Source organism: Larus michahellis, chromosome 15 (genome assembly GCF_964199755.1).
Source record: "Larus michahellis chromosome 15, bLarMic1.1, whole genome shotgun sequence".
In the NCBI taxonomy this organism is placed as follows: domain Eukaryota; kingdom Metazoa; phylum Chordata; class Aves; order Charadriiformes; family Laridae; genus Larus; species Larus michahellis.
In genome coordinates, this window is record NC_133910.1 from 872,110 (window position 1) to 896,743 (window position 24,634).

Here is a 24,634-nt window from a genome sequence, read left to right on the forward strand (position 1 = left end):
TGCTGAGAAGGGGTGAGCAACATTTGAGAAATCTGCTTTGAATCATGTGGTGTGAGTAAATTTGCAGTAAATAAATGCTCCACTATAGCCCTAGTATAGGGAGAGCCTAGTCCATATTAACTAACAGCCTGTTTCGCCTCCTTTAACAATTTCCAATCAAACGGTTCCCAATCCTTTCCACCCCCAGCATTAGCAAACACCGGAAACGCCATAGGCTCAAGAAACACGCCCTCAATTGCCGCGTCTCTAATTTCTCCTCTCCATCGGTTTTTCAATCCTTCCTCCCCTCCTACCGCTCCCCCATGCCCCTCAAATCCCGACAATGGCGGCCACGACAAGGCATGATGAGGCAGTGGCAAAGGAGCAGGGTAAGCTGGAGGAGCTCGTGAACTGGATTGATCGTCTAGACGAGCTTCCAACGCTTCCAACTTTTTTAACAACTCCCAGAACTGAAGGTCTGTCAGTCCACCAGGTGGTACTCTAGTGCTGCTGCCAGGTGATGGCGGAGTAGAGGGCGGCAGAGGAGGGTACGGCGTTGGCTGATCCCTGGAATCCTCAGGGCGGTCTCCTTCGGTACTTTCGACAACAGTGTCTTTGGGAGGGGGAGGAGGAAACGTAGTTTCTTCCTCTTTTCCACTTTCATAAACAGGCATCTCAAGAGGGTCTGTAGCGGGAGTAGGCTGGCTCGGGGCAGTAACGGCATGACTCACTACATTCCCCGGTGTTATTCTGCAGCCCCGGGGTTGAGGGACGACAGCTTCTGGCGATCCCCCAAAAGAAAGGCTCGTGGGGGAAACATCCTTAACTCTGGGTGTTAATGCTGCAAAGGCAGAGGCGGCCGCAGCACGTTCTGCCTGCATTGTTTTCAAAGTCTCTGATACTAACCTCCACACGGTGGAGAGTTTCTGTGCCTCCTTGGATCCTTTACTTACTTCATCCCACAACACCGCTCCTATTTTAGCCCACGTATCTTGAGCAAAAGCGGCAGCAACAGTGGGGATAAGTCCTTTATCCCGCGCCCATGCTAAGAGCGCCTTCAAGGTAGGCGTATCATACTTCAGTCCTCTCGTAGAGAGTATATGTTGGAGGAGCTTAACTACCGCCTCTTCTTCTTTGGAGTGCATAGACCACATCTCCTCCCCGGCCGCTCGCTTGGCCAGAGTGAGATTCCCTAACTTGATGCGCTAGCGTCTTCCCGAGTGCCGGGGCAGCACTCACCTATCGACCGGCTTCTTCTGCCCCCTCCGTCCGTTGGTTGCTCATCGGGTATTCGCTGATCCCAACACCGATCTGAGGGTCCCTGTTCGGGCGCCACTTGTCGACGCAGAAGGCTCGGACAGTAACACCACGACCAATATGATCAGGTTAATGCCACTTTATTGCACAGATAGCTCAGTTATTATAGACATTCTGATTCCGCATCACGCGCCGACAATTTGCTGATTGGTTGCATGAGCTGTACATGCAGTAAGCAACATATTATAATTGCCTTAAAACATCTGTCCACGCGAACAATCACCCCTCCTATATCCTGGGCGAAGTTCTGCATTTTGCACGCTGAGTTCAGCACACTTTCTCATATCTTGTTTGTCTCAGCATTTCTAACACTGCTACAATGTTTTCACATAACCTTCAAACTTACAAGGCCTACACAGTTGTTAACAATTCTTCGGTGCTTGGAGTGTTCACAGGATGACCCCTTTGTACTAAAAATCCTCCCACACATTGGGACCTCCCCAGTCAGCCATGACTTCAGGTAGATCACGGAAAGTGGCTTGGCGAGCACGTCTGCCAGCTCTTTCAGCACTCTTGGATGTAACCCATCCGGTCCCATAGACTTGTGCGCATCCAAGCGGCGTAGCAGGTCGTAGATCACTTCCTCTTTCATTGCGATGGCCTCGTGCAGCTTCCCCTCCCTGTCTCCCAGCTCACGAGGCTGGGTGCCCAGGGAACAGTTAGTTCCACTGCTAAAGACTGAGGCAAAGTAGGCATTGAGCACCTCAGCCTTTTCCTCAGCCTTTGTGACTATGTTTCCCTCTGCATCCAGTAAGGGAGGGAGATTTTCCCTAATCCTCCCTTCGTTGTTAATGAATTTATAGAAACATTTTTTGTTATCCTTAACAGCTGTAGCTAGGTTGAGCTCGAGCTGCGCTTTGGCTCTCCTAATTTTCTCCCTGCATAGCTTCGCTATATCTTTACAGTCTTCATGAGAGACCTGCCCCCTCTTCCAGAGGTCATAGACTCTCCTTTTGTTCTTGAGGTCCGGCCAAAGGTCCCTATTTAGCCAGGCCCGTCTCCTTCCCCGCCTACTTGTTTTTCGGCACACAGGGACAGCCTCCTCCTGTGCCTTTAAGACTTCTCTCTTGAAGTACGTCCGGCCTTCCTGGGCTCCTATATCCTTCAGGGCAGCCTCCCAAGGGACTTTGTCCAGCAGTCTTCTGAACAGGTCAAAATTTGCCCTCTGGAAGTCTAAGGTGGCAGTTTTACTAACCCCTCGCCTTGTTTCCTCAAGAATCAGAAACTCGATCATCTCACGATCACTGTGCCCTAGACGGCCACCAACCTTTACTTCCCCTACAAGTTCTTCCCTCTTCACAAGAAGCAGGTCCAGGAGGGCACCTTCCCTGGTGGGCTCACTTACCAGCTGTGTGAGGAAGTTATCTTCCACACATTCCGGGAGCCTCCTGGATTGTTCCCTCTCAGCTGTGCTGTATTCCCAGCAGATATCCGGGAGGTCAAAGTCCCCCACAAGAACAACGGCAAGTGATCGCGAGATTGCCCCCAGCTGCTTATAGAAAGCTTCGTCCGCCTCACTGCTTTGGTTGGGAGGTCTATAGCAGACTCGCACAGCGATAGCAGCTTTATCGGCCCTTAACCTAATCCAAACGCTCTCCACCCCGTCATCACTATACTCGATTTCTGAGCTCTCGTAGCATTCTCTAATATACAGGGCCACTCCTCCACCTCTCCTTTCCTGTCTGTCCCTCCTGAAGAGCTTGTAGCCATCGATTGTGGCACTCCAGTCATGTGAGGCATCCCACCACGTTTCTGTGATAGCCACTGTGTCATAGTTTCCCTGGTGCATCATGGCTTCAAGCTCCCCCTGTTTGTTGCGCATACTGCGTGCATTGGTATAGATGCACTTCAGATGTGCTAATGACTCCAGCACCTTTTTGCGAGTGTGGGCCCCATTTCCCACCAGACCCCTTTCAGGTGCTTCCATGATTTCTAAGCGTCTATCCCTTCTCTCCAATGAAATGTCAGAGTGAGAGTCCTCGCTAGCCCACCATCCTTCAAGCCCTGGCATGCCTCCCTTGGATTTATTCCTGACAGGCCCAGTTGTCTCCCCTTCCCCCCTCATATCTAGTTTAAAGCCCTGTCAATGAGCCTTGCTAACTCCTGCCCCAAAATTCTTTTCCCCTTCTGGGACAGGTGCGTCCCACCTGCCACCAGCAGGCCAGGTGACTCATATAGCAGCCTGTGATCAAAAAACCCAAAGCCCTGCCAGTAACACCAGTCCCGGAGCCGCGAGTTGACCTGTTGCCTCTTCCTGTTAATTTCCTCATTCATGATTGCCACTGAAGGGATAGAGGAGAATACAACTTGTGTTCCTGACCCCTTAAGCCGTCGCCCCAAGGCTCTAAAATCTCTTTTAATCGATTTTGGGCTCCTCCTACCCACTTCGTCACTACCCACCTGAAATACTAAGAGGGGGTAGTAGTCAGAGGAGTTTACTAGGGCCGGAAGTTTGCCTAACGCATCCCTGACCCGTGCCCCAGGGAGGCAGCAGACTTCCCTGTGAAGTGGGTCTGGACGGCATGTTGGCCCCTCCACCCCCCTCAATAGAGAGTCACCCACCACAATGACCCGTCTGCTTTTCCTTTTGGAGCCAACTGTGATGCTGGGTCCATGGCGACTTGGTCTTTCTGACGTTCCTGGCCTGGGTGTATCATCCTCCTCTCCAACAGCCAGTTCCTCCTGCAGGGCTTCATATCTGTTCTGCAAAGGTAACTGGGAAGGTCGGAGGGGCCGGGAGGGCATTCTCCTGCTTCCCCGCGCAGGGACCGGTTTCCATTCCCCCTCGTCTCTGCGATCCCCTCCTATTGCCTGGTGACGAGAGGGGAGGGGGTCCTCTGACTTGTGTGGGGCCTCACCCTCTTCCCTTTCTCTCCGGGAGCGGGTCCACCAGTCACTCTCCCTCTCGCATTCTCTCATACTCCTCAACCTCTCCACTTCTTCCTTCAGCTCAGCCACCAGAATGAGCAGATCATTTACCTGTTCACGTCTTACACAAGTGTTGTCTCTGCTGCCCTCCATGGCGAGTGCCAGGCTCCGGCACTCTTTGCAGCCAGAGGCCTGGCTGCCCATATGTTTGCGTGGGGCCTCTGTCTGGGTGCCCACAGTTTTTTTAACAGCAGCCTTCGACCGGGTAGCAACCACGGCTGGATCTCTAGACACAAGAGAGACCTTGTGACTCGACGGTCAGTTTGGGGGAGCACTGGTTGCTCGCTCTCTGCAGGGACTAGTCCTTGCTCTGGGCAAGGCATCTCGGTCGTATTTAAAGCACCCGTTGCATGTTTATTTTATTAATTGGTGCTTATTTGCATAAATTAACATGGCATTTGGGAGGGAACATGGAGGGTTTGATTAGCTGAAGGAAGGAAATGGAAAGAAAGGCATCTTGTCTCTCCCAACATTATAAAAAAGGCTGATTTTTTTTGTTTCCGAGTCACCAGATTTTGATGACTTTGTTTAATTTTTGCTGAATATTCATGTCCAGTGGAAAGAAAAATAATCTATATTTTGGTTCTGTTTTTCTCTTGAAAGGACCAATCCTCAGGTCTGGGCCTCGATAAACTCCTGTCCCCAAAGCAGAAGGCGTGTGGGAACATTCTCCTTGGGCTTCTCAAGGCTTGTATTTTTCAAAATAAACCTCAAAGGAACGTTTTTATCTAGCCCTTAACGATTCCAAAGGGAAACCGGCTGCCTTCCGGAAACGAAGACGGGCCTCCCAGTAAGGCTGGAGTCAGCGGCAGCCCTGCCAGCTGGGAGGACTGGGAGTTTTTCAGCAGAAAACCTGGGGGCTGTTTCCTTTTCAACAAAGAAAAAGAAGTGGGATGTTGCAGCGCTGAGTGATTTTTTAAATTCCATAGAAAGGGATGAGTTTTGAGCAGTTTGGCTCTGGAGGCGGGGTGGGAAAGCGAGTGCCGAGAGAATGTGGCCCATGTTCTCCGGCGCCAGGACGGCTCGCCGATGCTCCAGGCCGCTCTGGCCGGCGGCAAAGGCCTGCTGGGGCGAGACGGCGGTGGCCGGGATGGCCAGGTACTGCCGGCTCTGCCACCCCCACCATTCCCCCTCCGCCCACCTCGTCTCTCCCTGTCTCTCCGTCCCCCGGCCCACACGGCGGAGGAGCAGGCGAGGGGGGAAGTGCGGGTTATGCTGAGTTCCCCCCAAAAGAGGTGGGTCACGGCCCCAAAATGTCTGGAAGTTGGGCGGGGGTCGCAGTGTTTAAAAAACGTTCAAACCTGTAACTCTGGGTGTGAGGCACTGAAATAGAGAACAAGCTCTTCTTTTGATAGCTATTGAAAAATAATATTAATTTCTGTATCTAGAAGGAGACGAAAATAAAAAGCTCTCTCTCTAAGGATGAAATTATTTCATGGTATGAAATTATTTCGTGGTATGAACTAATGCTGTGGGCCAGCCTGCGTCAAGTGCCTCAAGTCCTCATCTCTACACCTGGGAAGGCTTAAAAGCACCGAGACCGCTGATCCCACATAGGCTAGCTGGCTATGAAGTACATATTTTCCCAAATTCAGACAAGAGAGTTCTAGAAGTGCAGTTTTCCCCAGCATTACAAGAGAAGTTAGTGCTGTGTCGCTCACAGCAGGACACCGGGTAATGGCGGTGACAGACGGAAGATGTCACTGCGAGCCGATTGTGATGCGTGAGGTGAGTTGCCGGGCAAGCGATGACCTGCAGAGGAGGCCACCGCCTGGTGACTGTGACCACCCCGGGAAGGCGGAGGGCTAGTCGCCCCGCACAGAGGCCCTGGGCTCAGTGTGCAGCTTGCACTGTGCAGTGAGGTCCTCGTCCTCCTCCCAGCTGGGCACGGCCGTCTTCTCCTGAGGTACCCCGTGTGCCACAGGGCGCTGACGATGGCTTCTGCCTGGGAGAGGAATCGTCACTACGGGGACCTGCAGAAAGCAGTCGCTTTCCTCCCCTCGCTCCTTGCTGATAGCTCCCTCAGGAGCAACGACACCGCTCAGAGTGTCCACGGAGTGCTGCTCTTTGCGGATATCTCAGGTGGGGGGAGCAGGGAGGAGCAGCCACGGACATGAGCCATGTGGGGACACAGCAGGCCCTTTGGAGCCCCTCAGACAGAGTGGTCATCTTGTCACTGCTGAGGTCTTCTGCTGGGATGCCCACAGAGAGCGGGATGGGTGACCTTGGGCGGTCCATCACGGCTGCCACCAGTGCGGAGCTGGCACAGGAAGGTGTCCCCTACAGGCTCTCGGGCCGGGCATCGTGGAAACTGCTGCCAGGTCTTTTGGCCCACATGGGCATTTCCTGATTTCTGGATGTCCCTGTTCCAGGTTTCACTGCGTTGACCGAGAAATTCGTGCAGAGGAGCGGCGTGGACAGAGGCACTGATGAGCTGGCGCAAACGCTCAATGAGTACCTGTGCAACATTTTGGAGGGTAGGAGCCGTGCTGCAGGACTGTGTGGCATCGGGCCGTGATGGTGGAGGGTGGAGGCAGCCTGGTCCTGCCTCCTTGGAAGGGCTGGGGCTTTCTGTGAGGAACAGCGAGCGCAGCCAGGGTCTGCTGGCGGGTCAGCACCAGCGCGGGTCCTTTCTGCTCCCCGCTGCGGCCGAGGAGGCACCCACTTTCTCAGCAGCCACCTCGGTGCCTCTGGCGTGAACAGCCGTCTCAGTGCTGCGTCAGGGCCCAGAGCAGGCTGAGGGCATCCAGCAAGTGCTCCAGGGTCTGGAGCGTCTGTGCTATGAGGAAAGTCTGAGCGAGCTGGGCCTGGTTTGCCTGGAGAAGAGAAGGCTTGCGGGGGGGACCTTAGAAACGTGCCTACAACCTGAAGAGAGGGTGCAAAGAGGACAGAGCCAGGTTCTCCCCAGTGGTGCCCAGAGTGGAACAGGAGGTTCCCTCTGTGCATCAGGAAACACTTTTCGACTGTGAGGGTGACTGAGCACTGGCAGAGGTTGCCCAGGGAGCTTGTGAAGTCTCCCTCCTTAGAGCTATTCGGAAACCATCAGCCACCGTCCTGGTCAGCTGGCTCTGTGCAGCCGGGCTTGAGCAGCGGGGTTGGACCAGATGGACCCCAGAGGTACCTTCCAGCCTTCACCTTTCTGAGGTCTGGTGGCATCTGGAGGCCCTGCCTCCCTGCCTGCTGTGCGGGTACAAGGGCTGTGACCACCGTGAGCCTGGGAGAGAGGCCGGAGCGGTGCTTTCCTGAGCTGTGCCCCACAGTGCACCCTTGCCCCGGTGCTCCCCCCAGGCAGAGGGCCTTGCTCGGTGGCTTCTGGAAGAAGGTGTCCACATGACTCTGCCTTTTCTTCCCTCTGTCCACAGAGTTCCTGATTTTTGGAGGAGACATCTTGAAGTTTGCTGGTAGGTTCTCGGGGCGATGACCTCGGGCACTGAGCTGTAGCATTTAACTCCCGTGGCGGCCGTTTGCTCTGCGCTCCTTCTCAAGAGGCTCTGTGCAGCGCCTTGAGCCAGCTCTTTGGCCACGCACGCACCCCTCCAGCAGTGCCCTCTCTCCAGTGCTGCAGCTGCAGAGGAGCGCTCGGGACAGGGGGTGTCACCGCTGCCAGCCGTCTGCTGCTGTGGCTGGCCCGGGATAGGAGAGGTGTCCCGGTGCCCAGGACACGGTCCTCCAGGACGATGGCCTCCCACAAGCCCATCTTCCTCCGCACGGCAGCTGGTTTCTGCTGTCTCTGCAGAACCAGACCGTAGGTCGGGGAGAGTCAGGTCTCGGCAGAGCCTTTACCTTCCCTCCCTTTCCCCAGGAGATGCTGTGCTGGTGCTGTGGAGAACACCACCCCAGGAGGTGGCCAGGACCATCAGCCTGGTGCTGCACTGTAGCCAGCAGATCCAGAAGAAGTACGGAAGACGTGACACAGATGTGGGGCAGAAGATCCAACTGAAGATAGGTACGGGCGCTGTGCCAGACGCAGCTGTGTGGCACTCTGCCATGCCACAGGGTGCTTCTGGTTTGCTGGGCTTCTGGGGCAGGCAGCTGGGGATGACGCCTGGCGCACTCAACACATTCTCAATGTCAACTCGGTTCGTCTATTTCTAGACGCCTGTTTTAGGGACTAGTGTCAGCGTCTCCCCGAGGAGGAGGGAGGATGCTTTACCCCTCCGTAATGCCCCTCTCCCCGCTGGGCTTCAGAGGAGCTTCTGAGCAGCCGAGATGCTGGGGGCTGTGGAGTTCCAAATGTTCCCTGTGTCAGTTCTGCTTCTCCTTCTCCCCAGGGATCTCTGCAGGGACCATGAGCCTCCCGGTTTTCGGAGATGAGAGCTGGCAACACTTCTGCATTTTTGGCCCGTGCCTGGCTGAAGTTCGTGACGCTGAAGAGGTTGCGGGTGCAGGTGAAGTTGTCCTCTCGGCCACCTGCTGGGAGCTCTGTGAGCAGCACCGGCTGAGGATCAAGCATCTCGCAGGCACAAGAGCTGTGCAGGCAGGTGGATGGGTTGGCCTCGAGAGCCATTCTGAGGGCCTGGGCCTGGCCATGAAGGAGGGAGGTGTTGGAAGGCTGAGGAGATGAATGTGGAGAGAGTTGTAGGTGGGAAAGCAGGCAGGCAGGGGAAGGTCTTGTCCTTCCATCTCAAGGGTAACCGTGGGCTGGGCTTTCTTGCTTTGAGGGGTCAGGAGGCGCTGGGAGGGTTTGAGCCCCAGCAGCAATGTCCTCTGTGGGCCATGGAGCTGTGGTTGCTTGGAGATGGGCATGCTTGGAGAATGGCTGTCCAGCTCCGGTGCTTCTGAGGAAGCACTGCTGTCCCATCCAGCCAGGTGGGCTACTTCTCCCCTTCTCTGGGCAGTGACGGTGGAGGGCAGGCTCTGTCCCCTGGGAGTCCTGGGGAGGCCAGTGGCAGTGCTTTCATTCTGTGTGTCTTCAGGTGACGGGCATGGATCCGATGCCTTGGTCCGAATGCCAAGACGCCTTACGCAAGCTCGTACAAGACCCAGTGAGACACCGCTCAAAAAGGGAAGGTGAGTGCCCACTTCCCCTTGCTCTGTGATTGTCCCGAAAGGTGGGGCTTTGCTGCTTCAGGGGCCAGAGAGGAACCACCTCCTCCCTCTTCCCTCTGTCCGTTAGCACTCAGGCTGTTGGGCCTCCCAGGGCGGTGGCTGCTGCCGCCTCCTTCCAGGGGAGAGCTCTGCCCTCAGCATCTGGAGGTGGCAACATGAGCAAGCGCAGAAGACTCTTTCTCCCCCACTTCGAGGGCCAGGCCCTGCTTTGCAACAGCTCGTAGTCCCGTCCACCCAGCGACCACCTGCCTTTTCTCTCCTCAGGTGCCATGAGGCCTACTCTTCTCTTGCCCAGTGACCTGAACGCCAAGGATGTGCTTAGGAAGTACATACCAGTCGCTGCTCTCGGGAAGGTACGGCAAGGCCACCGCTGCTGGGGGCTGCATTTTCGGAGGGCAGAAGAAGTGGTGCCTTGCAGAGGTGGAGCTCTTACGGGAACAGACCAATCAAAGAAAATGCGCCCTGCGATGACAACGCAGGGAAACTGAGCCCAGGGGCACCGGTGCTGCACCATTGTCTGCGTTGTCCTCAGAGAGACATGGGTGGCAGGAGGAGGACTCCTGTCCCTCTGTCTTTTCCGTGGCTATGGTTCTGGGTGTGCCGCGGACACGACGGTGGGATAAAGGGGAGATTCCCCTGAAGTCCCTGGAGCATCCCTGAGGGTCTCCCCTCATGTCCGTACCGGTCCCCAGATGGCGTGTTAGCGGAGCAGCCTTCTCTCCTTTGTCATTTGTGTTATGACTCGGCGTCTGCCTGCCGCAGGCTGGGCGGCCTGCCCGCCCTTTTGCACCGAGAGGAGGATTTATCCCTTCCTCTGCTATTACCCGCTATCGCCAGCACGCCTGCGCTCCCTCGGTACTGGTGTGGGCAGTAAGAGCCCGGGAGAGCAGGCTGGTGAAGCCGTCGTGCTCTTGTCTTCCAGCTCGATGCAGGACTGCCCATGGATCTCCTCTCTGAGTTACGGCCAGTCACCTGCATCTTTGTCCAGCTGCAGCTTGCTGCAGGTACCAGCTCGGTGCATCTCAGCACCGTCCTCAAGGAGGCCAGCAGGGTGATGCTAGAAATCCTCTCTCCTCACAAGGGCCACATCAACAAAGTCCTCCTGTGTGATAAAGTGAGTGGGGGGGAACGGTGGCCTCCCCCAGCGCCAGAGGGTGGGCAGTGAGCGCGAGGGAGAGACTCCCTCTTAGGCGCTGTAGCAACATGTTCCACATCTGTCCTGGGCAGGGCTGCACGTTCCTCTGCGTGCTGGGACTCCCTGGAAACAAGCTGCCCTGCGAGAGCCTTCACGCCCTGCAGAGTGCTCTGGAGATCTTCAACTCGTGCTCCACCATGCTCGAGGAAAGAGAGTGAGTGTGTGGCGGGGGTCGGCGGGGTGCATGCTGCCTGGGACGGCGCAAGGGGGCTTCACAGAAAGAGATGTGCCTTCTAGCTTGCTCTCCCTTGTCCCTGGCAGGAAGGAGGCAGTGCCCTGAGAGGTGCAGGCAACCCCTGGGCTCAGCCCACGGCAGCCAGACGGAGTCCCTCCAAGCACACTCTGCTGGCCACCGCGCTGGAAAGAGCCCTCGTGAGGGCCAGAGGCCGCTGCGGCCAGAGGCAGGCCCTTCTGGGCCACTGCCCCATGAACGGGGATGGGGCCCAGCCACCTGATCCCAAGTGGCTGTCATCGCCAGGCGGTGACATGGCGGGCGCCTTCTTCCCTCTCTCTTTGCTCACAAGAGGGCTGTGGCCCTGCACGTGCTCTGCCCCTGCCCCTTGTCCCTTGCAACCTGCAGATGTTGCACCCCTGAGCTCTCCACATCCCCGAGACCCACGCTGGCAGGGCAGCACAGCCGGTGGCCCAGGCTGGCACCGAGGGGAGGTGTGGGAAGGGATGAAGCCAGGCGGGCAGGACTGCGCCTGGGGCGCTGCTCAAGCCCTGCTGTTTCTCTGTGTGCCAGGACAATGTCTGTGGCAGTTACCAGAGGGACGATGTTCTGCGGAGTCACTGGCCACCCGCTGAGACACGAATACACAGGTATTGGCCTGGAAGGGTGCCGCGGGGCTGGCGGCACGGGCCACACCGACGCATGCTCTCTCTCTCTAACGCGTGCTCTCTCTCTGGCAGTCCTTGGCCAGAAGGTGAACTTGGCTGCCCGGATGATGGTGCACTACCCTGGGCTGGTGTCCTGTGATGCAGTGACCTACGCCGCCTCCCGGCTGCCCGCTTCCTACTTCAAGGAGCTGCCGGAGAGAGAGATGAAAGGCCTCAGGCAGCCTGGCCCTGTCTATCAATACGTGGGGGTCACCGAGGAGAGGTGAGTGTCCTCTGAGACGGTCGGAAGCCCTGGCATGGCAGGCTTTTTGCCCCTCTCCCCTGCTGTCTCCAGCTGCTGAGAGAGCGGGAGTGAAACCAGAGGGATGGGGAAGGTTTGTCTGTCTTGGTAGACACAACCTGGCCTTGTGGGCTGGGTCTAAAGGGCTTTGGGCTGTGCTTTCCCTGCTGTGCTTGCTCCACCACGTGCCCTGGGAATGCTGACCCAAGGAGTTTTCTGTCCCAGCTGCTCCGAGCAGGAAGCTTTGGGCCAGTCTGGTCCCCATGGGGAAACGTGGACCATCGGGACACTCTTCCTCAGGTCTTCCTGCAGAAATCTCAGCTCTTCTGGGCCAGGATTTCACCTTCCCTTTAGAGGACGGTTTGAAGGTTACCACTGCCGTCTCTTTGAGACTGCGGGAAGACTTGAGCCAAAGGTGCCAGGTGCTTGGCATCCCAAGCCCTTCAGGGACACAAGTCCCCCTTTCAAAGACGCTTGGTGTTCTTGGCCAAAGTGGTAAAGCTGTCTCCCAGCCAACAGCACGCCCTGGCTTCTTTCACATGTCTTCTCCTGTTTCTCTGGGTTTGGCCTCTGGGGATGGACTCTTGATATGTTCTCCTGTCCCACCGTGGCCGCTGGGCTTCTTTACGCTTGAAGCTGTCGTAGCGTGTCAGCTTGAACTTTGGCTGGGAAAGCGTGCAGGGGATAACAGCCTGCTCCAGAGAAAAGCCGGTACCCGAGGAGCACCTCCTTCCCTACCACGCCAGGCTGCTTCTCTAGGTCCCCTGGCTTCTCACCGTCTCATTGACTTGTGTTGTCTTTTCCCCTGCTTCTAGCATCTTTGGCGTGGGTCTTACCAAGAAGAGGTCGGAGTACGTCCCCTTGCTGGGTAGGTGGAGAACGCCTTGCTCTTCTGAAGCCCAGGTTCTTCCCCTTGGTAACTTTTAGTGCCTTGCTGGGAAGAGAGAGGCTTTTACCAGGGATGGTGTTGCCTGCAGCAGCCCTAAGAAAGCGCCGCCTGTCTTGGTCTCTGCTTGCTTGATATCTTTGGGTGGAAAACGAGGTGGGGCGCCTGCTGCTCCCTGCTGTCTTCCAGACCTGGTAGGAAGGTTGCTTTCAACTGTGGAGCTGCTCACAGCCTGGGGGCTAAACTGATCCCTGTCTTTGGGGTCAGGAAAGAGATTTCCTTCTGCCAAATCGATGGAGAGTTTTGACGGTGGGTTCTCCTCCTTGTACTCCTCAGAGCTGCTTTCTTGGCAGCATCTGGGCGAAGACACGGCAATGTCAGGAGGCAGGGGATGCCTGTATTCACTCGGGGTCTTGCCGAATGTTTTGGGCCCTGTTGTGGGTTAACCCCGCTTGGCAGCTCAGCCCCACAGAGCCACTCGCTCCCCACAGTGGGATGGGGAAGAGAATCGGAAGGGTTAAAGTGAGAGCACTGGTGCGCTGAGACACAGACAGCTTAATAGGGAAAGCAAAAGCTGCACACACGCCCAAAGCAAAATCAGGCATTCATTCACTGCTTCCCATGGGCGGGCAGGCGTCTTGCCATTTCGAGGAAAGCAAGGTTTCATCACGTGTGACAGTGACTTGGGAAGACAAATGCCATCACTCCGAACGTCCCCCCTTCCTCCTTTCCGCCGGATTTTCTTGCTGAGCACGGCGTTGTATGGTCTGGAATAGGCCTTTGGGCAGTTGGGGTCAGCTGTGGTGGCTGTGGCGGCTGTGCCGCCTCCCAGCTTCTTGTGCACCCCCAGACTGTTCGCCAGCGGGGCAGCATGAGCAATGGAAAAGGCCTCGACGCTGCGCAGGCGCTCTTCAGCCATAACTAAAACCTGGTTGTGTTATCAACAGCGGTGTTTGGTCACAAATACAAAACATAGACCTGTACAGGCTATTGCTGAATAAAATTAACTGTAGCCCGGACCAAACCAGAACGGGACTGACGACGCTGCCTTAGCTACTGGGAGGTGCTGTGCAGCTCACGGCACAGCGAGGAGATGCTTTGAGTCTGTTTGGGACGCAGCTGCCTGAACCGGCTGCAGTCATCCCTTACAGTCTCGTGCTGGATCGCTGCGGGGAGTCGCATGGGGCCGGCAGAATCTCCGTGCCTGTGGGATAGGGGAGAGGGCGAGGGGGCTGCGCTGCGGGGCAGGCAAGCAGGTGGCCCCGTGACTGCTCTGAGGAAGGCAGAGGTGCCCAAGCGTGGACGAGCAGGTGGGAAGGAGGCCTGGGTGCCGGCAGGCTGGCCGATGTGGTAGCGGGGAGGGAAGCTGCGGTGGAGGGTGCCCGCAAAAGGGACGGCTCTTTGCTTTTCAGCACGCCCCCAGCAGCTCGTTCTCTGGTTTGTCTTCGCAGGTCGGAAGCAGGAGACTGACCTCTTTGTCAGCTGCTTGAACGCCTATAGGGATTCAGGCCAAAGGAACATCCTGGCGGTTGAGGGCACGATGGGCTGTGGAAAGAGCCACTTACTTGCTGAACTGGCCTCTCTAGGCCAGGATGCTGGCCACAGGTACAGGTTTTCCACCTGTAGCTTTGGGACACTGCCCCTGCCCATCCCCTGACAGCCGTGGAACGCTCCAGCCCCTCTGCCAGGGTACCTGGCCCTTGGACTGCAGCCTCCCGACAGAGCCTCCTGGAGACACTGCCTGGGAGCACCTGCGTGCTCCGCTCCCGCCTCTGCCTCTTTGGGGAGTTGGAGGTGGCTTCTGGAGCCACGGCCTTTCCTCCTTCACCCCTGGGTCAGGCGCAGATAGAAGGAAAGAGCCCAAGCTCAGTGCTTTTCATCCCACTCCAGACCCCAGAGACAGCAGGGCTGCCTGTCTCAGAAGCCCTGCTCGCCCTCGGCGTGTTTCCCAGGAGGAGCACGGGGGCCTGTGCTCTGGCAGGCAGACCGATAAGGTCTGGAGCCCAAAGGCAAACCCACCACTTGCTCCATTCTTGCCTCTCAGCCCCGTGAGTTCCTCTGCAGGGGGCACGTAGGGAGACCTAGGCCGGCGCTGCAGAGACACAGGCTCTGGACCCGGCTCTCCCGCTGGCTTGGCAGCAACTGCCCCTCTGTGCCCTTTCTCGTACGAGGAGGGAAAAGCTTGGCCTTCTGTGGGAAGCGCTTGGAGATGGGGGGCTGAAGAGCTCCCCCCAAAGGGCACCTCCACCCCTCTTGTCTTAGAAGGCTGGGGCTGTGGGGAATCTCAGTGCCTTTTGCTTTTGCACCGCAGGGTGGTTGCCCTGGAACTGCTGGAGATCGACACGAGGCAGCCCTTCTCTGCCATCCACATGCTGATGGCCAGGGCCCTGGGCCTCCAGGACTGTGAATCGCGCGGCGACAGGCAGCGCGTGCTGAAGACAAAGCTGCAAGGGACAATCGAAGAGAGCAGCTACTGCCTCCTCAATGACATTTTCGGTGTCAAGGTGAGAGCCAGAGGCCCCTGTGGACGTTGAGAAGGCCTTCTCCTGAGCTTGTCTGGGTCTGACCTTGAGTGGGCACGCTGCTGGGAGTGCCTTAGCTCCGGGGTGGGCATTGCGGGGGTCACAGTGTGCATTTGCCATGCCTGGGCCCGGGGGGCTCCCTGTCTGTGGGGCTGGTGTCCTGCGCCGCATCCGCAGTGCCCGGTGCCTTGTTCGGCACCCTGGAAGTGGCACTGGAGAGAGGCTGTTCCTGACCTCGTGCCGAGGTCACCGCTGTGCGAGGGGTCTGCCCCAGCCAGCCCACGATTCCCACAGCCAGAGAACCGGCTCAGCCCAAGCCCCAGCTCTGCAGAGACCCTCAGCAGAGGGCCTTTGCTTTAGGCTCTGGGTGGAGTCCCCGCTGCGGCTCCCTGCCCCTGTGCTGGGCAGAGGTGAGGTGCTGAGGCTGTCAGAGACGGTGGGCTCTGCGGTCTTGCGTGCTGGGTAGGTGTGCCGAGCCCCGGAGCCGTGTTTCTCCCTGACTCTGCTTTTCTGGCCAGTTCCCCATTTCGGACAATGTTCGCGAGATGGATGAAACTCAAAGACAACTGGAATTGCACTCGACTCGGGTGAAAGTGCTGGAGAAGGTGAGCATTTCTCCTTCCTTCCCCCTGGGTCAGAGAAGGAAAAACCCTGCCGTCTGCGGGCTCTGTACCACTGAGGTGTGAGCAGGCAGGATGACTGCGCACCTGGGTCATGGCCCGTCAGAGCCCGAGAAAGCCCTCGCCCCCCCACTTCCCCCCGCAGCCCCACAAACACACCCGAGGACTTTCCTCCCGTAAAGTGTGCCCTGGAGGAGGAGCAATGTCTTCTGGGTTCCCTTGCCCGAGCTCCCTCCTTCTGCAGGGCAAGTGATGTTAGGTATGACCCTCCAGTCTCAAAGAGTCAGTAAGCTTCCGAGCGGGAAAGTGGCTGGGGAGAGACTTCAGAGCATCCTCTCAAGAGACGGAGGCTAAATCTCGTCCCCTGCAAGACAGCTGAGAATCCACTGGATTCCCCTCAGAGCAACCTGCTTTTTTTCAGACCCTTACAGGAGATTTTGGCATATTTGTCATCGACAATGCCCATTTCATCGACCCTGACTCCTGGTTCATCATGTCACCCGTGCTCCAGAAGGTCTCCCTCTTCATGGTCATGAGCTTAGCCCCAGGCTACGAGATAACCGAGAGCTTTCGCAAAGCCGCAGCAGACAACGCCACGTCCCAGAAAATCACTTATCTTCATCTGGACAAGCTGAAAGCTTCAGTTGTGATGCAGAAAGTCTGCAAGGACCTCGGAGTGGTCAGCATCCCCAGGGATCTGGTGAGGTAAGTTGGAGGCAGGGGAGCTCTTCCTGAGGGCCTGAACCTCTGCTGACCGTGGTAGGGAATCAGGCCCCCAGGCAAGGGAGCGCAGGGCCGCTAGAAGCATCCCGGACTCTAGCGAGTGCCAGGCGTGGGCGGCTTGTTATGCCTCACCCTGGTGGGTGCGCGCTGAGAGCGGGCAACTCCCGAGACACCCAGCCTGGGAGGTGTCAGCCTTGGCTGCCGCACAGGGAGGAAGGGAGGAAGAGTCCTGAGCCCAGCTGTGTCTGGGTGTGAACAGAAAAGGCCTTGGTCTGGGTGGCTGGGCTGTGGGGGAGATTCCCCGGGGCAGAGGTCCATCCTCTCCAGGCTCCTGAGGAGAAGAAAGGCAGGGCTCGCTGCTCTGCGCTTTGGGCATTGTCCGCAATTCTTTTCCCGTGGACTTCGGCAAAGGCTGGAGGGTTCAGGGGGCACAAAATCCCAAGGCAGTGGGAGGACGATCCCTTTCCAAAGTGAGGCGTAGCTGTGATGAAGATGCTGGCTACCCTGGTATGCCTGAGTGACTGGCCGCCCAGCTGAACTGTGTTTCACCTTACTTTCCTTGTGCTGGTCCCCGACGGGTCTGCTCCTGTGCAGGTTCCTGATCCGAACCAGCTCAGGGATCCCATATTACTGCGAGGAGCTGCTGCGCTGCCTTCGTGCCAACGACATGCTCCAGTTCTGCACCCGGAGGCAGTCTGGAAAAGCAAAGGACAACTGGGAGAGCCTGATCAGTAAGCACCTTGGCTGCGACTAGCGAGTTGCTGTGGCGTGTTCTCCACAGCAGAGTCTTGCCCCGTTGTTCCCCCATGGCTCTGGGCAGAGTCAGATCTTGGTCTGGCGGAGGTGTGGGCTCCTGTGCGCCTTGCTGTTGGGACAGGCAAAGCAGGGGCAGTGAGTTCTGGTGGCTCGGAGGGACCTACATTCTTGGGGCGGGGGTTGTGGGGCTAAAACACAGGGGAAATCCTTCCGAAGCACATGTGCTTGTGGTGTTTCTTAGGCATTCCAATGGGCATGCAGTTTAGCTTGGCCAAAGGCTAGCTCACTTGAGAACAAACCCCAGCTTGAGGTGAGGGACGAGCCCAGGAAACTTGAATGCCAAACCATAAATCCCCACAAGAGTGCCGGTAACGGAAGAAAACGGTGGTAATGCCATCCGAGAGAGCAATGCCAGCCAGAGTGCCGCGGCCTTGGGAAGAGCCAGGACTGAGGCCACGTCTTGCATTAGCACCAGCAGTTTCCCTGGCTGGGAACTGGTGGGAACTGTTTTGCTCTGCTTCATGACCACCACATTCAGGGCAGGCACTGGACCATGTCAGGGGCGACTTGTCCCATCCCAAGTGAATCGTGAAGCGCTCGCGAGCTGCGAGTCGCTTTGCGAACTGCCTTATCGGTGCTCTCTTGCTCCGCCCAGCATCTGCAGCCGAGGCTTCATCCCTCGCAGCAACCTGGAGCTCCGAGGCGCGGAATGACGGGAGGGTCTGCCTCCTCAGGCCAGGCGTGACCCTGGAGAACACCGCGCTGCCCATCCCCTTGAAAGGTAAGGAGCCGAGCGCCGCTCTGCCGGCTGTCGGCTGTGCTGGGGCTCCTTCCCGGGGCACGGGCTGGAGGGAGGCCGGGCATCCGTGTGCTGCAGAGTCACCCTCTCAGCGTGGGGGCTCTGCTGGGAAGGCGGCTCCGGTCCCACCAGAAACAGGCCTGGGGCTGCAGGCAGCCGCTTTCCCCTCCTGTGAGCCTGCTGGCTGCTCTCCGTCAGCAGGTAGGAGAGAAAAGGTTATCCGTGCAACACTGAAATGGCTCCCTTTTCTCACCAAAACAAATACTTTGCTGGGAAAAGGCTTTGACTTGCCTCTGTCCCAACTTTGACGCAGCATCTGTGTTGCTGTTCTCTTTTTAAGTTCCCCAGCTAATGCTGGTCTCAAGGCACTTAATCCAAACCAAATCCTTCTCTTTTTTCTTCTTTTTTTTCGTTTTGTTTTGGTTTTTTGTTTTCTGCGGATCGGCATGGAAATCCTCCTGTAGCCAGGGGAGCTGGATGGGGGAGCTTTCAATGAGTGTCCCTCCTCTCTGGCCATAGACATTTGTTATGAACTGTGAAGAGACATCATGCTAAAGTATTCCTGCTGTGAAGTGGCTTTGTCCAAAAAAAAAAAAAAAAAAAAAGAAAACCAAGAGAAAGGAATAGTATTGTCTGGCCAAGTTAAGGCAAGCGTTGTGGGGAGCTCTGTGTCCACCTGTGATGTGGGGAAAAGTGGGGAAAGTTCTCTGTGTGTGCTGTTGGGCAAAAGCCTACTCCAGATCTGGTAGGGCACATCATGGGATGCGCATACCTGCTGGGTCCTGCCCTCCCTGCCCTCGGTGGGGGAGCATTTGTTTGAGCATCTGGCTTTTCCCCAGGCCTCATGGCCTGCGATTCCATCAGGAGCGGAGCCAGTTTGAAGATGCCTACCCTGGGTTGCGATTGCCCAGTAGGTGCAGCCGCAAGGAGAGGAGGCCAAAGTCTACCCCATCTCATGGGTTGAAACTTTCCAGCCTCTCCAGCCTCAGCATGGGGAAGAGGCAAGAGAGACGTGTTGTTTCTTCTTGACAGAGATTGCGCTGACTCAGCTGGATCGGATGCAGCCGCTGACGCGGATGGTTGTGAAGTTTGCAGCCATCATCGGGCCGGTGTTTACCACCCAGCTCCTGTTGCACATCCTTCCCACTGGCCTCAGGACCCATATGAATTCCTTGTTGGACGAGCTGGTGAGCGACAACATCCTGAGGTGGCTGAAAAACACAGAGGTGCCAGAAGATGTGCAAGATCCTACCGAGGGGCCAGCCACCTCTTCGCAGGTGGAGAGCAGTAAGTGGTAGCGGGCAGGTGGACAAGGGAGCTCCCAGCTGTGTCCCGGCAGGGCTCCCCAGGGCATGGTGCGCTTCCCCTGCTGTGAGGGGTGGCTGGGGCTCAGGCAGGCACGGCTCTTTGCGATGGGTTGTTCAAAGACCTTACGGGTCAGTCTCAAAGCCCGCTAGCTTTGCGCTGGAGGGAGGTTCCCACCAAGTGCCATCCCGAGTGCTGCTTGTAGCGCAGGCACGGGAGGGCGTGTGGAGCCCCTGACATCCTCTCCCAGCCACCTGATCAAAGATGCTCTCCAGGTTGCCCCGGGGCCCTTGACGGGCTTTTATTCAGCTTTGACTCCCCTGTGGCGCAGGAGGAAGCTCAGGAGGCTGGGGACTGCCTTGCCAAGAGCAGGGAGAAAGTGCTGGACGGGGCTTGCTTGGGCTGGTGGTGACATGCCCAGCTCCTGCCTGGAGCGCAGCTGAGCGCTGTGTCCGCGGGGCTGGGCTAGCGTCAGCAAGGCAAGCTGGGCCCTTTTGCCCCGTGCTGCAAGGCTCGGTGTGCAGCAGTGCTGGTTGGCTGGCAAGGGTGCACGCCAAGGCATGACTCTCGTGCCCCGGCTGCGACGGCCCTGAGCTGGGGCTGATGCCGAGGCCCTTTGCCTTGCAGGTGTGCAGAGGCCCTCTCCCAGCACGAGGACCGAGGAGCAGCAGCCTGGCGTCTTGGCCTTCTGCGTCCCGCTGCTGCAGAAGGCTGCGTATGAGCTGTGGCCCGAGAGGCAGCGAGTCGCCTTGCACGGCAAGTGTGCCGCCTTCCTGGAGCAGCACGCGCACAAATGCAGGAGCTGCGGCCAAGGGGAGTTTGTCGCCTTCCACCACTTCGCCGTCACCAGCAGCCAGGACGGAGGCAGCTGTCGGGACCCTGCCGACGGAGGCGACTCATGCAGCTGGGAGGCCTTGGTGCTGGCTGGAGAAGAGCTGAAGCAGGACAGGACCCACGCCACTGGGGGTACGCTGTGCACCGTGCTCCACAGCCCGGGCCCTCCAGGAGCCCAGGGGTGTATGCTGGGGATCGGCTGGGAGGAGGTCTGCCGGGGACGAGCCCAGGAGCTGAGGACAACCACCGCAGACTTTGCTCAGCGTGTCGGCACCCTCGCAAGGGTCCTTGAAGCCCAGTGGGAGAGCGAGAGCAGCTCTTCCCCTGGGGCAGGCGAGGAGGTGTCTAACCCCCTGTTTTCTTTGCAGATGCCGCAGAGCAGCAGGCTTTCACGGAGGCGGAAACCGGGTGAGCAGACAAGGGTTTGATTCTCTGTAAAGGCAGGGGCCTCAGGGGTCTCCAGAGGAGACCAAGGAAGCGCTGGCATTTGCCTGCCGGTTGTGACTCTAGCTTAAGGAAGAGGCTTTCTGTGAGGTGGGAGCTGGGAAGAGATGGCCACGGAGGTGAGACAGTGCTGGAGGAAGCCCGTGGGCTCCTAGTGATGGTCACACTACGCTGGAGCAGGCCTTGCTTTCCAGTTCCTCGAGAGGAGCGCTACAAAATCTGCAGGCGAAAAGCCACCACAAGGGAGCCGGGTGGTTTGCCTGGGGGAGGTGACAGAAAGCCCAGCTTGTCTTCTTCTCCCTGGCTACAAAGCAGCTGTAGGAGTCATGCCTGCCCGTGGGCTCGCGCTCCCTTTTGAACAAAGGGCTTTTGATGGCCTCTCTGTGGGGTAAAAGACCAGTGTAGGTGATGCCTGTGCATTCTTTGCTCTCTTCTTCCCCTGGGAACGGTGCTCTGACTAGTGTGGCGGAGCGGCTTCTGCCAGAGGGCAAACAGACAACTGAGCTGCCCGACGAGACCGACAGGCAGCACAACGGCACACACTGGTGTGAATGCCGAGCCATCGTGGAATCGGTGCTTGTGCCTTTGGCTCGCCACTACGTGGCAATGGGCGATGCCGACCGAGCCTTTTACTACCTTCTGGAGTGTGCTGCTGCCTACCTGCACGTCTCCAACAGCTACATGGTGAGTTGCCTCGCTCGCCAGTGCCCACCGTGCACAGAGTCCTCTCAGTCAGCTGGCTCTGGGCAGGACAACTTCACCGCTGCAATAGGGCATGCCTTGACGGGGCCTTGGAAGGGACATGCTGGGGTCAGAGCCTGACTTCTTCCTCCGGCTTGCCTCTTCTGTGGACGGAGACACAGGCCACCGTGCCCATAGCAGGAGGGGAATTAGCAGGGAGGGGATCTGAAGGAGCACTGGTGCCTGTGCTCTGAGCCGGCGTGACTGTGTTGGGGCGGGCATCAGCAGGGGGAGAAACGGGCCCTCTTAAGACAGATGCCAGAGGCAACAGGGGAGGACGAGGCCGGCCATGGGCTCTGCATCACGCTCGCCTGCTCTCTCTGTGCTTGCGCAAAGGCCCTCATGAAGCTGAACGAAGCGGAGGTCCTGAGGAAGATGAAAGCCACTGCGATAGCCTGCTTTGAAGAGGCCACCTTCTTCAGCCTCAAAGGGGAGGTAAAGAGATGGGGAGGTCTGGAGGGATGTCCTGGGGGATGGAGCTGGATGCTTTCCCCGGCTGCAGGGGCTATCCCTGGCATCACAAGCCACCGGCAGACTCCGGCAGTCTCTTGGCCGACTCGAGCAGATCAGGGTGTTTCCCTTTTCCTCTGCAGGTTTGCTGGTGTATGCAACGCCTTCAGCTGGCAGAGAAAATGATGAGGGAGGCTTTGAGCTTGCTCAGAAGGAACTTCCCCGAGACCTTCCTTGGCGCCTTTGTCAAGGCTCAGGTGGAAAAGTTGCCTTGTGTCGCTTACGTGAGAAGAGCAGCCTGCCTTCTGCAGAAGGGCCGGTAAGGAGCAGAACTGAGAACCCAGGGGAGGAAGAGCCATTTCCTACCTGGTCCCAGACCTGCCTGGGCTTGAGGCCACACGTGACCTGACGCACGGCCCTTACAGGACCGAGGGGTTAAGGAGCGATGTGCGGGTGGAATGGGGAACGACAGAGCCCCACACTCCCTCCCCCCTGCACGCTCCTTCCCCCCTGGGTAAAAAGCAGCTCACAGCCGGGGCTGTGCCTGCCGGCACGCGTCGACAGCGGCAGGGCCTTGGTGGTGGCTGGGGACAGAGAGCTGCAAACAGGGAGTAGAGGCTGACGAGGGGCAGGGGAAGGAGCAGTGGGTGGGGGTGAGGTGTGAGAGCGAGGAAGCTCAGAGGGCGATAACCCTTTTCTTGCCGGTTCCCAGCTTTGCTTGGGCCCCCGGGCGCTGTAGCGCCAACGCGCCCTCTCGAGCGGTCAGCTTCCCCTGGCGGCACTGCTTTGTTTGCCCCCTTCCTCTCCATCAGCTCCCTTTCCTCCCAGGAGGTGCGACTGGCTTGTCCGCCGCCCTGCTTTCCCCCAGCCCTGTCTGATTTAGCGCTGTACAGCGAGAGCCTCTGGGCCCAGCAGTTTCTCTCGTGCAGCAGGATGAAGAGGCTGGCCTGGCTGCTGCAGCAGAGCTGCTGCCTTTCCTTACTGGAGCGCCTCTTCAGCCTGGAGGGCACTTCCAGCGGACGGAGGTTCTCCCGCCTGGCAGCGCGCATGAAGGCCAACACGGACAGGGCGTTGGACTCCTGTTGGACAGCAGAACTCCCGCCACGCACAGACTTAGGACACAGACAGATGCCAGCACAGACGCAGACACAGGTACAATTGGGCACACAGGCACCGTACAGAGACCTTCACAGACGCCGGCACCAATACAGGCAGGGACACCCGTACTGATACCATCAGAGATACCACCGCCCATTCCGTTGCAGGTGCAGATGCCGTTGTAGAGGCCGTGGCAGACACAGATACCGCTGCAGACGCCCTTGCAGAAACCAGGTAGTCTTTCAGATGCAACTGCAGACGGAGATGCCATGGGAGAGACAGATGCCACACCAGATACCCTTTCGTGCGCCACTGCAGATGTAGACAAAACCGGAGTGCAGAGAGCATTGCAGATGCCCTTGCAGACAGAGGGAGCGTTGCTGATGCAGGTACCATTTCAGAGGAAGGCATCTTTGGGGATGCCGGTGCGGATGCAGATAAAATTGAAGATGGAAACGCAGATGGAGACCACGTTGCAGGTGCTGTCGTTGCAGGTGCTGTTGCAGGTGCAGTTAGCGTGGCAGATGGTTTTCTTAAACAGGGACCATTCAGGACAACTTTACCGACTTCTTCTGTCACCAGAGCTGTATATTTGTTTTCCAAATAAAATGGTTCTTATGAAAACTCAGGAGTTCTGTTCTCCGCCATACAACTCTGCAATGACCAAGTCAAGTGGTATCGCCAGAGCGTTTCAATCTACTAGACTTCAGGAGACATTGATTAGCATTTGTAAAGCAACTTGACAGTGTTCTGGAGGGCTACAAAAGTAGAATTTGTAATGGCATGTTGCAGTTCCTTCTTTGTTGGATGGAGGAGTCAATATTAGTACAATTAGCCACTTCCCATCGCAAGCAGTTTTGAAAGAATCCAGCGTGTTTTGAAAGAATCGGGGAAGGAAGGCACTTCCTTGTGTTTCAAGCCTCTTCTGTCAAGGTACATTGGTACTGAAGTTCAAAAATAAGCACACATATTATGTGAGTTATCTCTGAAATAAGTCCGTTCACTGACAGAGAGCCGCCACAGTTTCTATTGTAATTTCACCAAAGACACCAAAGAGTAAGACATTTGTCAATGTCAGGCAGAGTTTGCCTTTGGTGAAGCCGTGTTGGCTGTCACCAATCACCTCCCTATTTCCCATGTGCCTTAGTAGCGTTTCCAGGAGGATCTGCTCCATGACCTTGCCAGGCACAGAGGTGAGACTGACCGGCCTGTAGTTCCCTGGGTCTTCCTTTTTTCCCTTTTTGAAAATGGGCGTTCTGTTTCCCCTTTTCCAATCAGCAGGAACTTCACCAGGCTGCCACGACTTCTCAAATATAATGGAAAGAGGCTTGGCGACTTCATCTGACAGCTCCCTCAGGACCCGTGGATGGATTTCATCTGGTCCCGTGGACTTATGCACCTTCAGGTTCCTCAGATGGTCCTGAACCCGATCTTCTCCTACAGTGGGCGCTTCTTCATTCTCATAGACCCTGCTTTTGCATCCTGCAACTTGGGTGGTGTGGGTGGAGCCCTTGCTGGTGAAGGCCGAGGCGAGAAAGTCATTCAGCATCTCAGCCTTCTCCGTGTCCTGGGTGACCAGGTCTCCTGTGTGCTTCCTGAGAGGGCCCACACCTTCCCTAGTCTTGCCTGTACCCGTGACGTACTCATAGGAGTTTTTCTTGTTATCCTTGATGCCCCTAGCCAGATTTAACCAGGCTGGGAAGTTTTCAAGTGACGTCCCTGACCCCGGCCCCGGGGAGGCAGCATACCTCCCTGTCAAGAGGGTCTGCGCGGCATATTGGGCCTACTACTATAACCCGCCTCTTCTCCCTTGCAGAGGCAGTTTTTAAACTGGGGGTAGGCCTTGCTGGTCCCGGCATCTCTTCTGG

The 24,634-nt window shown here is 57.3% G+C and overlaps 2 protein-coding genes and 1 long non-coding RNA gene across 3 annotated transcripts; all 3 read left to right on the forward strand.

The window, feature by feature from the left end:
- The first annotated feature begins 6,741 nt into the window (after positions 1-6,741).
- On the forward strand, positions 6,742-8,722 carry LOC141751648 (uncharacterized). Its single transcript, XR_012590043.1, has 3 exons — positions 6,742-7,625; positions 8,027-8,170; positions 8,496-8,722. It is a non-coding gene; the product is annotated as an uncharacterized LOC141751648 (long non-coding RNA).
- A 2,509-nt stretch (positions 8,723-11,231) lies between these two features.
- LOC141751646 (adenylate cyclase type 10-like) lies at positions 11,232-20,854 on the forward strand. The gene is made up of 12 exons (XM_074608783.1): positions 11,232-11,290; positions 11,381-11,570; positions 12,404-12,456; positions 13,926-14,079; positions 14,786-14,978; positions 15,515-15,601; positions 16,038-16,321; positions 16,934-17,070; positions 17,751-17,876; positions 18,927-19,181; positions 19,827-20,165; positions 20,402-20,854. The coding sequence occupies exons 1-12, from the start codon at positions 11,245-11,247 to the stop codon at positions 20,443-20,445; spliced, it is 1,908 nt and encodes a 635-aa protein (XP_074464884.1). The 5' UTR covers positions 11,232-11,244; the 3' UTR covers positions 20,446-20,854.
- A 122-nt stretch (positions 20,855-20,976) lies between these two features.
- Positions 20,977-23,384, forward strand: LOC141751647 (adenylate cyclase type 10-like). The gene is made up of 5 exons (XM_074608784.1): positions 20,977-21,161; positions 21,555-21,653; positions 21,812-21,987; positions 22,598-22,820; positions 22,934-23,384. Exons 1-5 carry the CDS (start codon positions 21,084-21,086, stop codon positions 22,949-22,951), a joined length of 594 nt encoding a protein of 197 aa, XP_074464885.1. The 5' UTR covers positions 20,977-21,083; the 3' UTR covers positions 22,952-23,384.
- Positions 23,385-24,634: the final 1,250 nt, after the last annotated feature.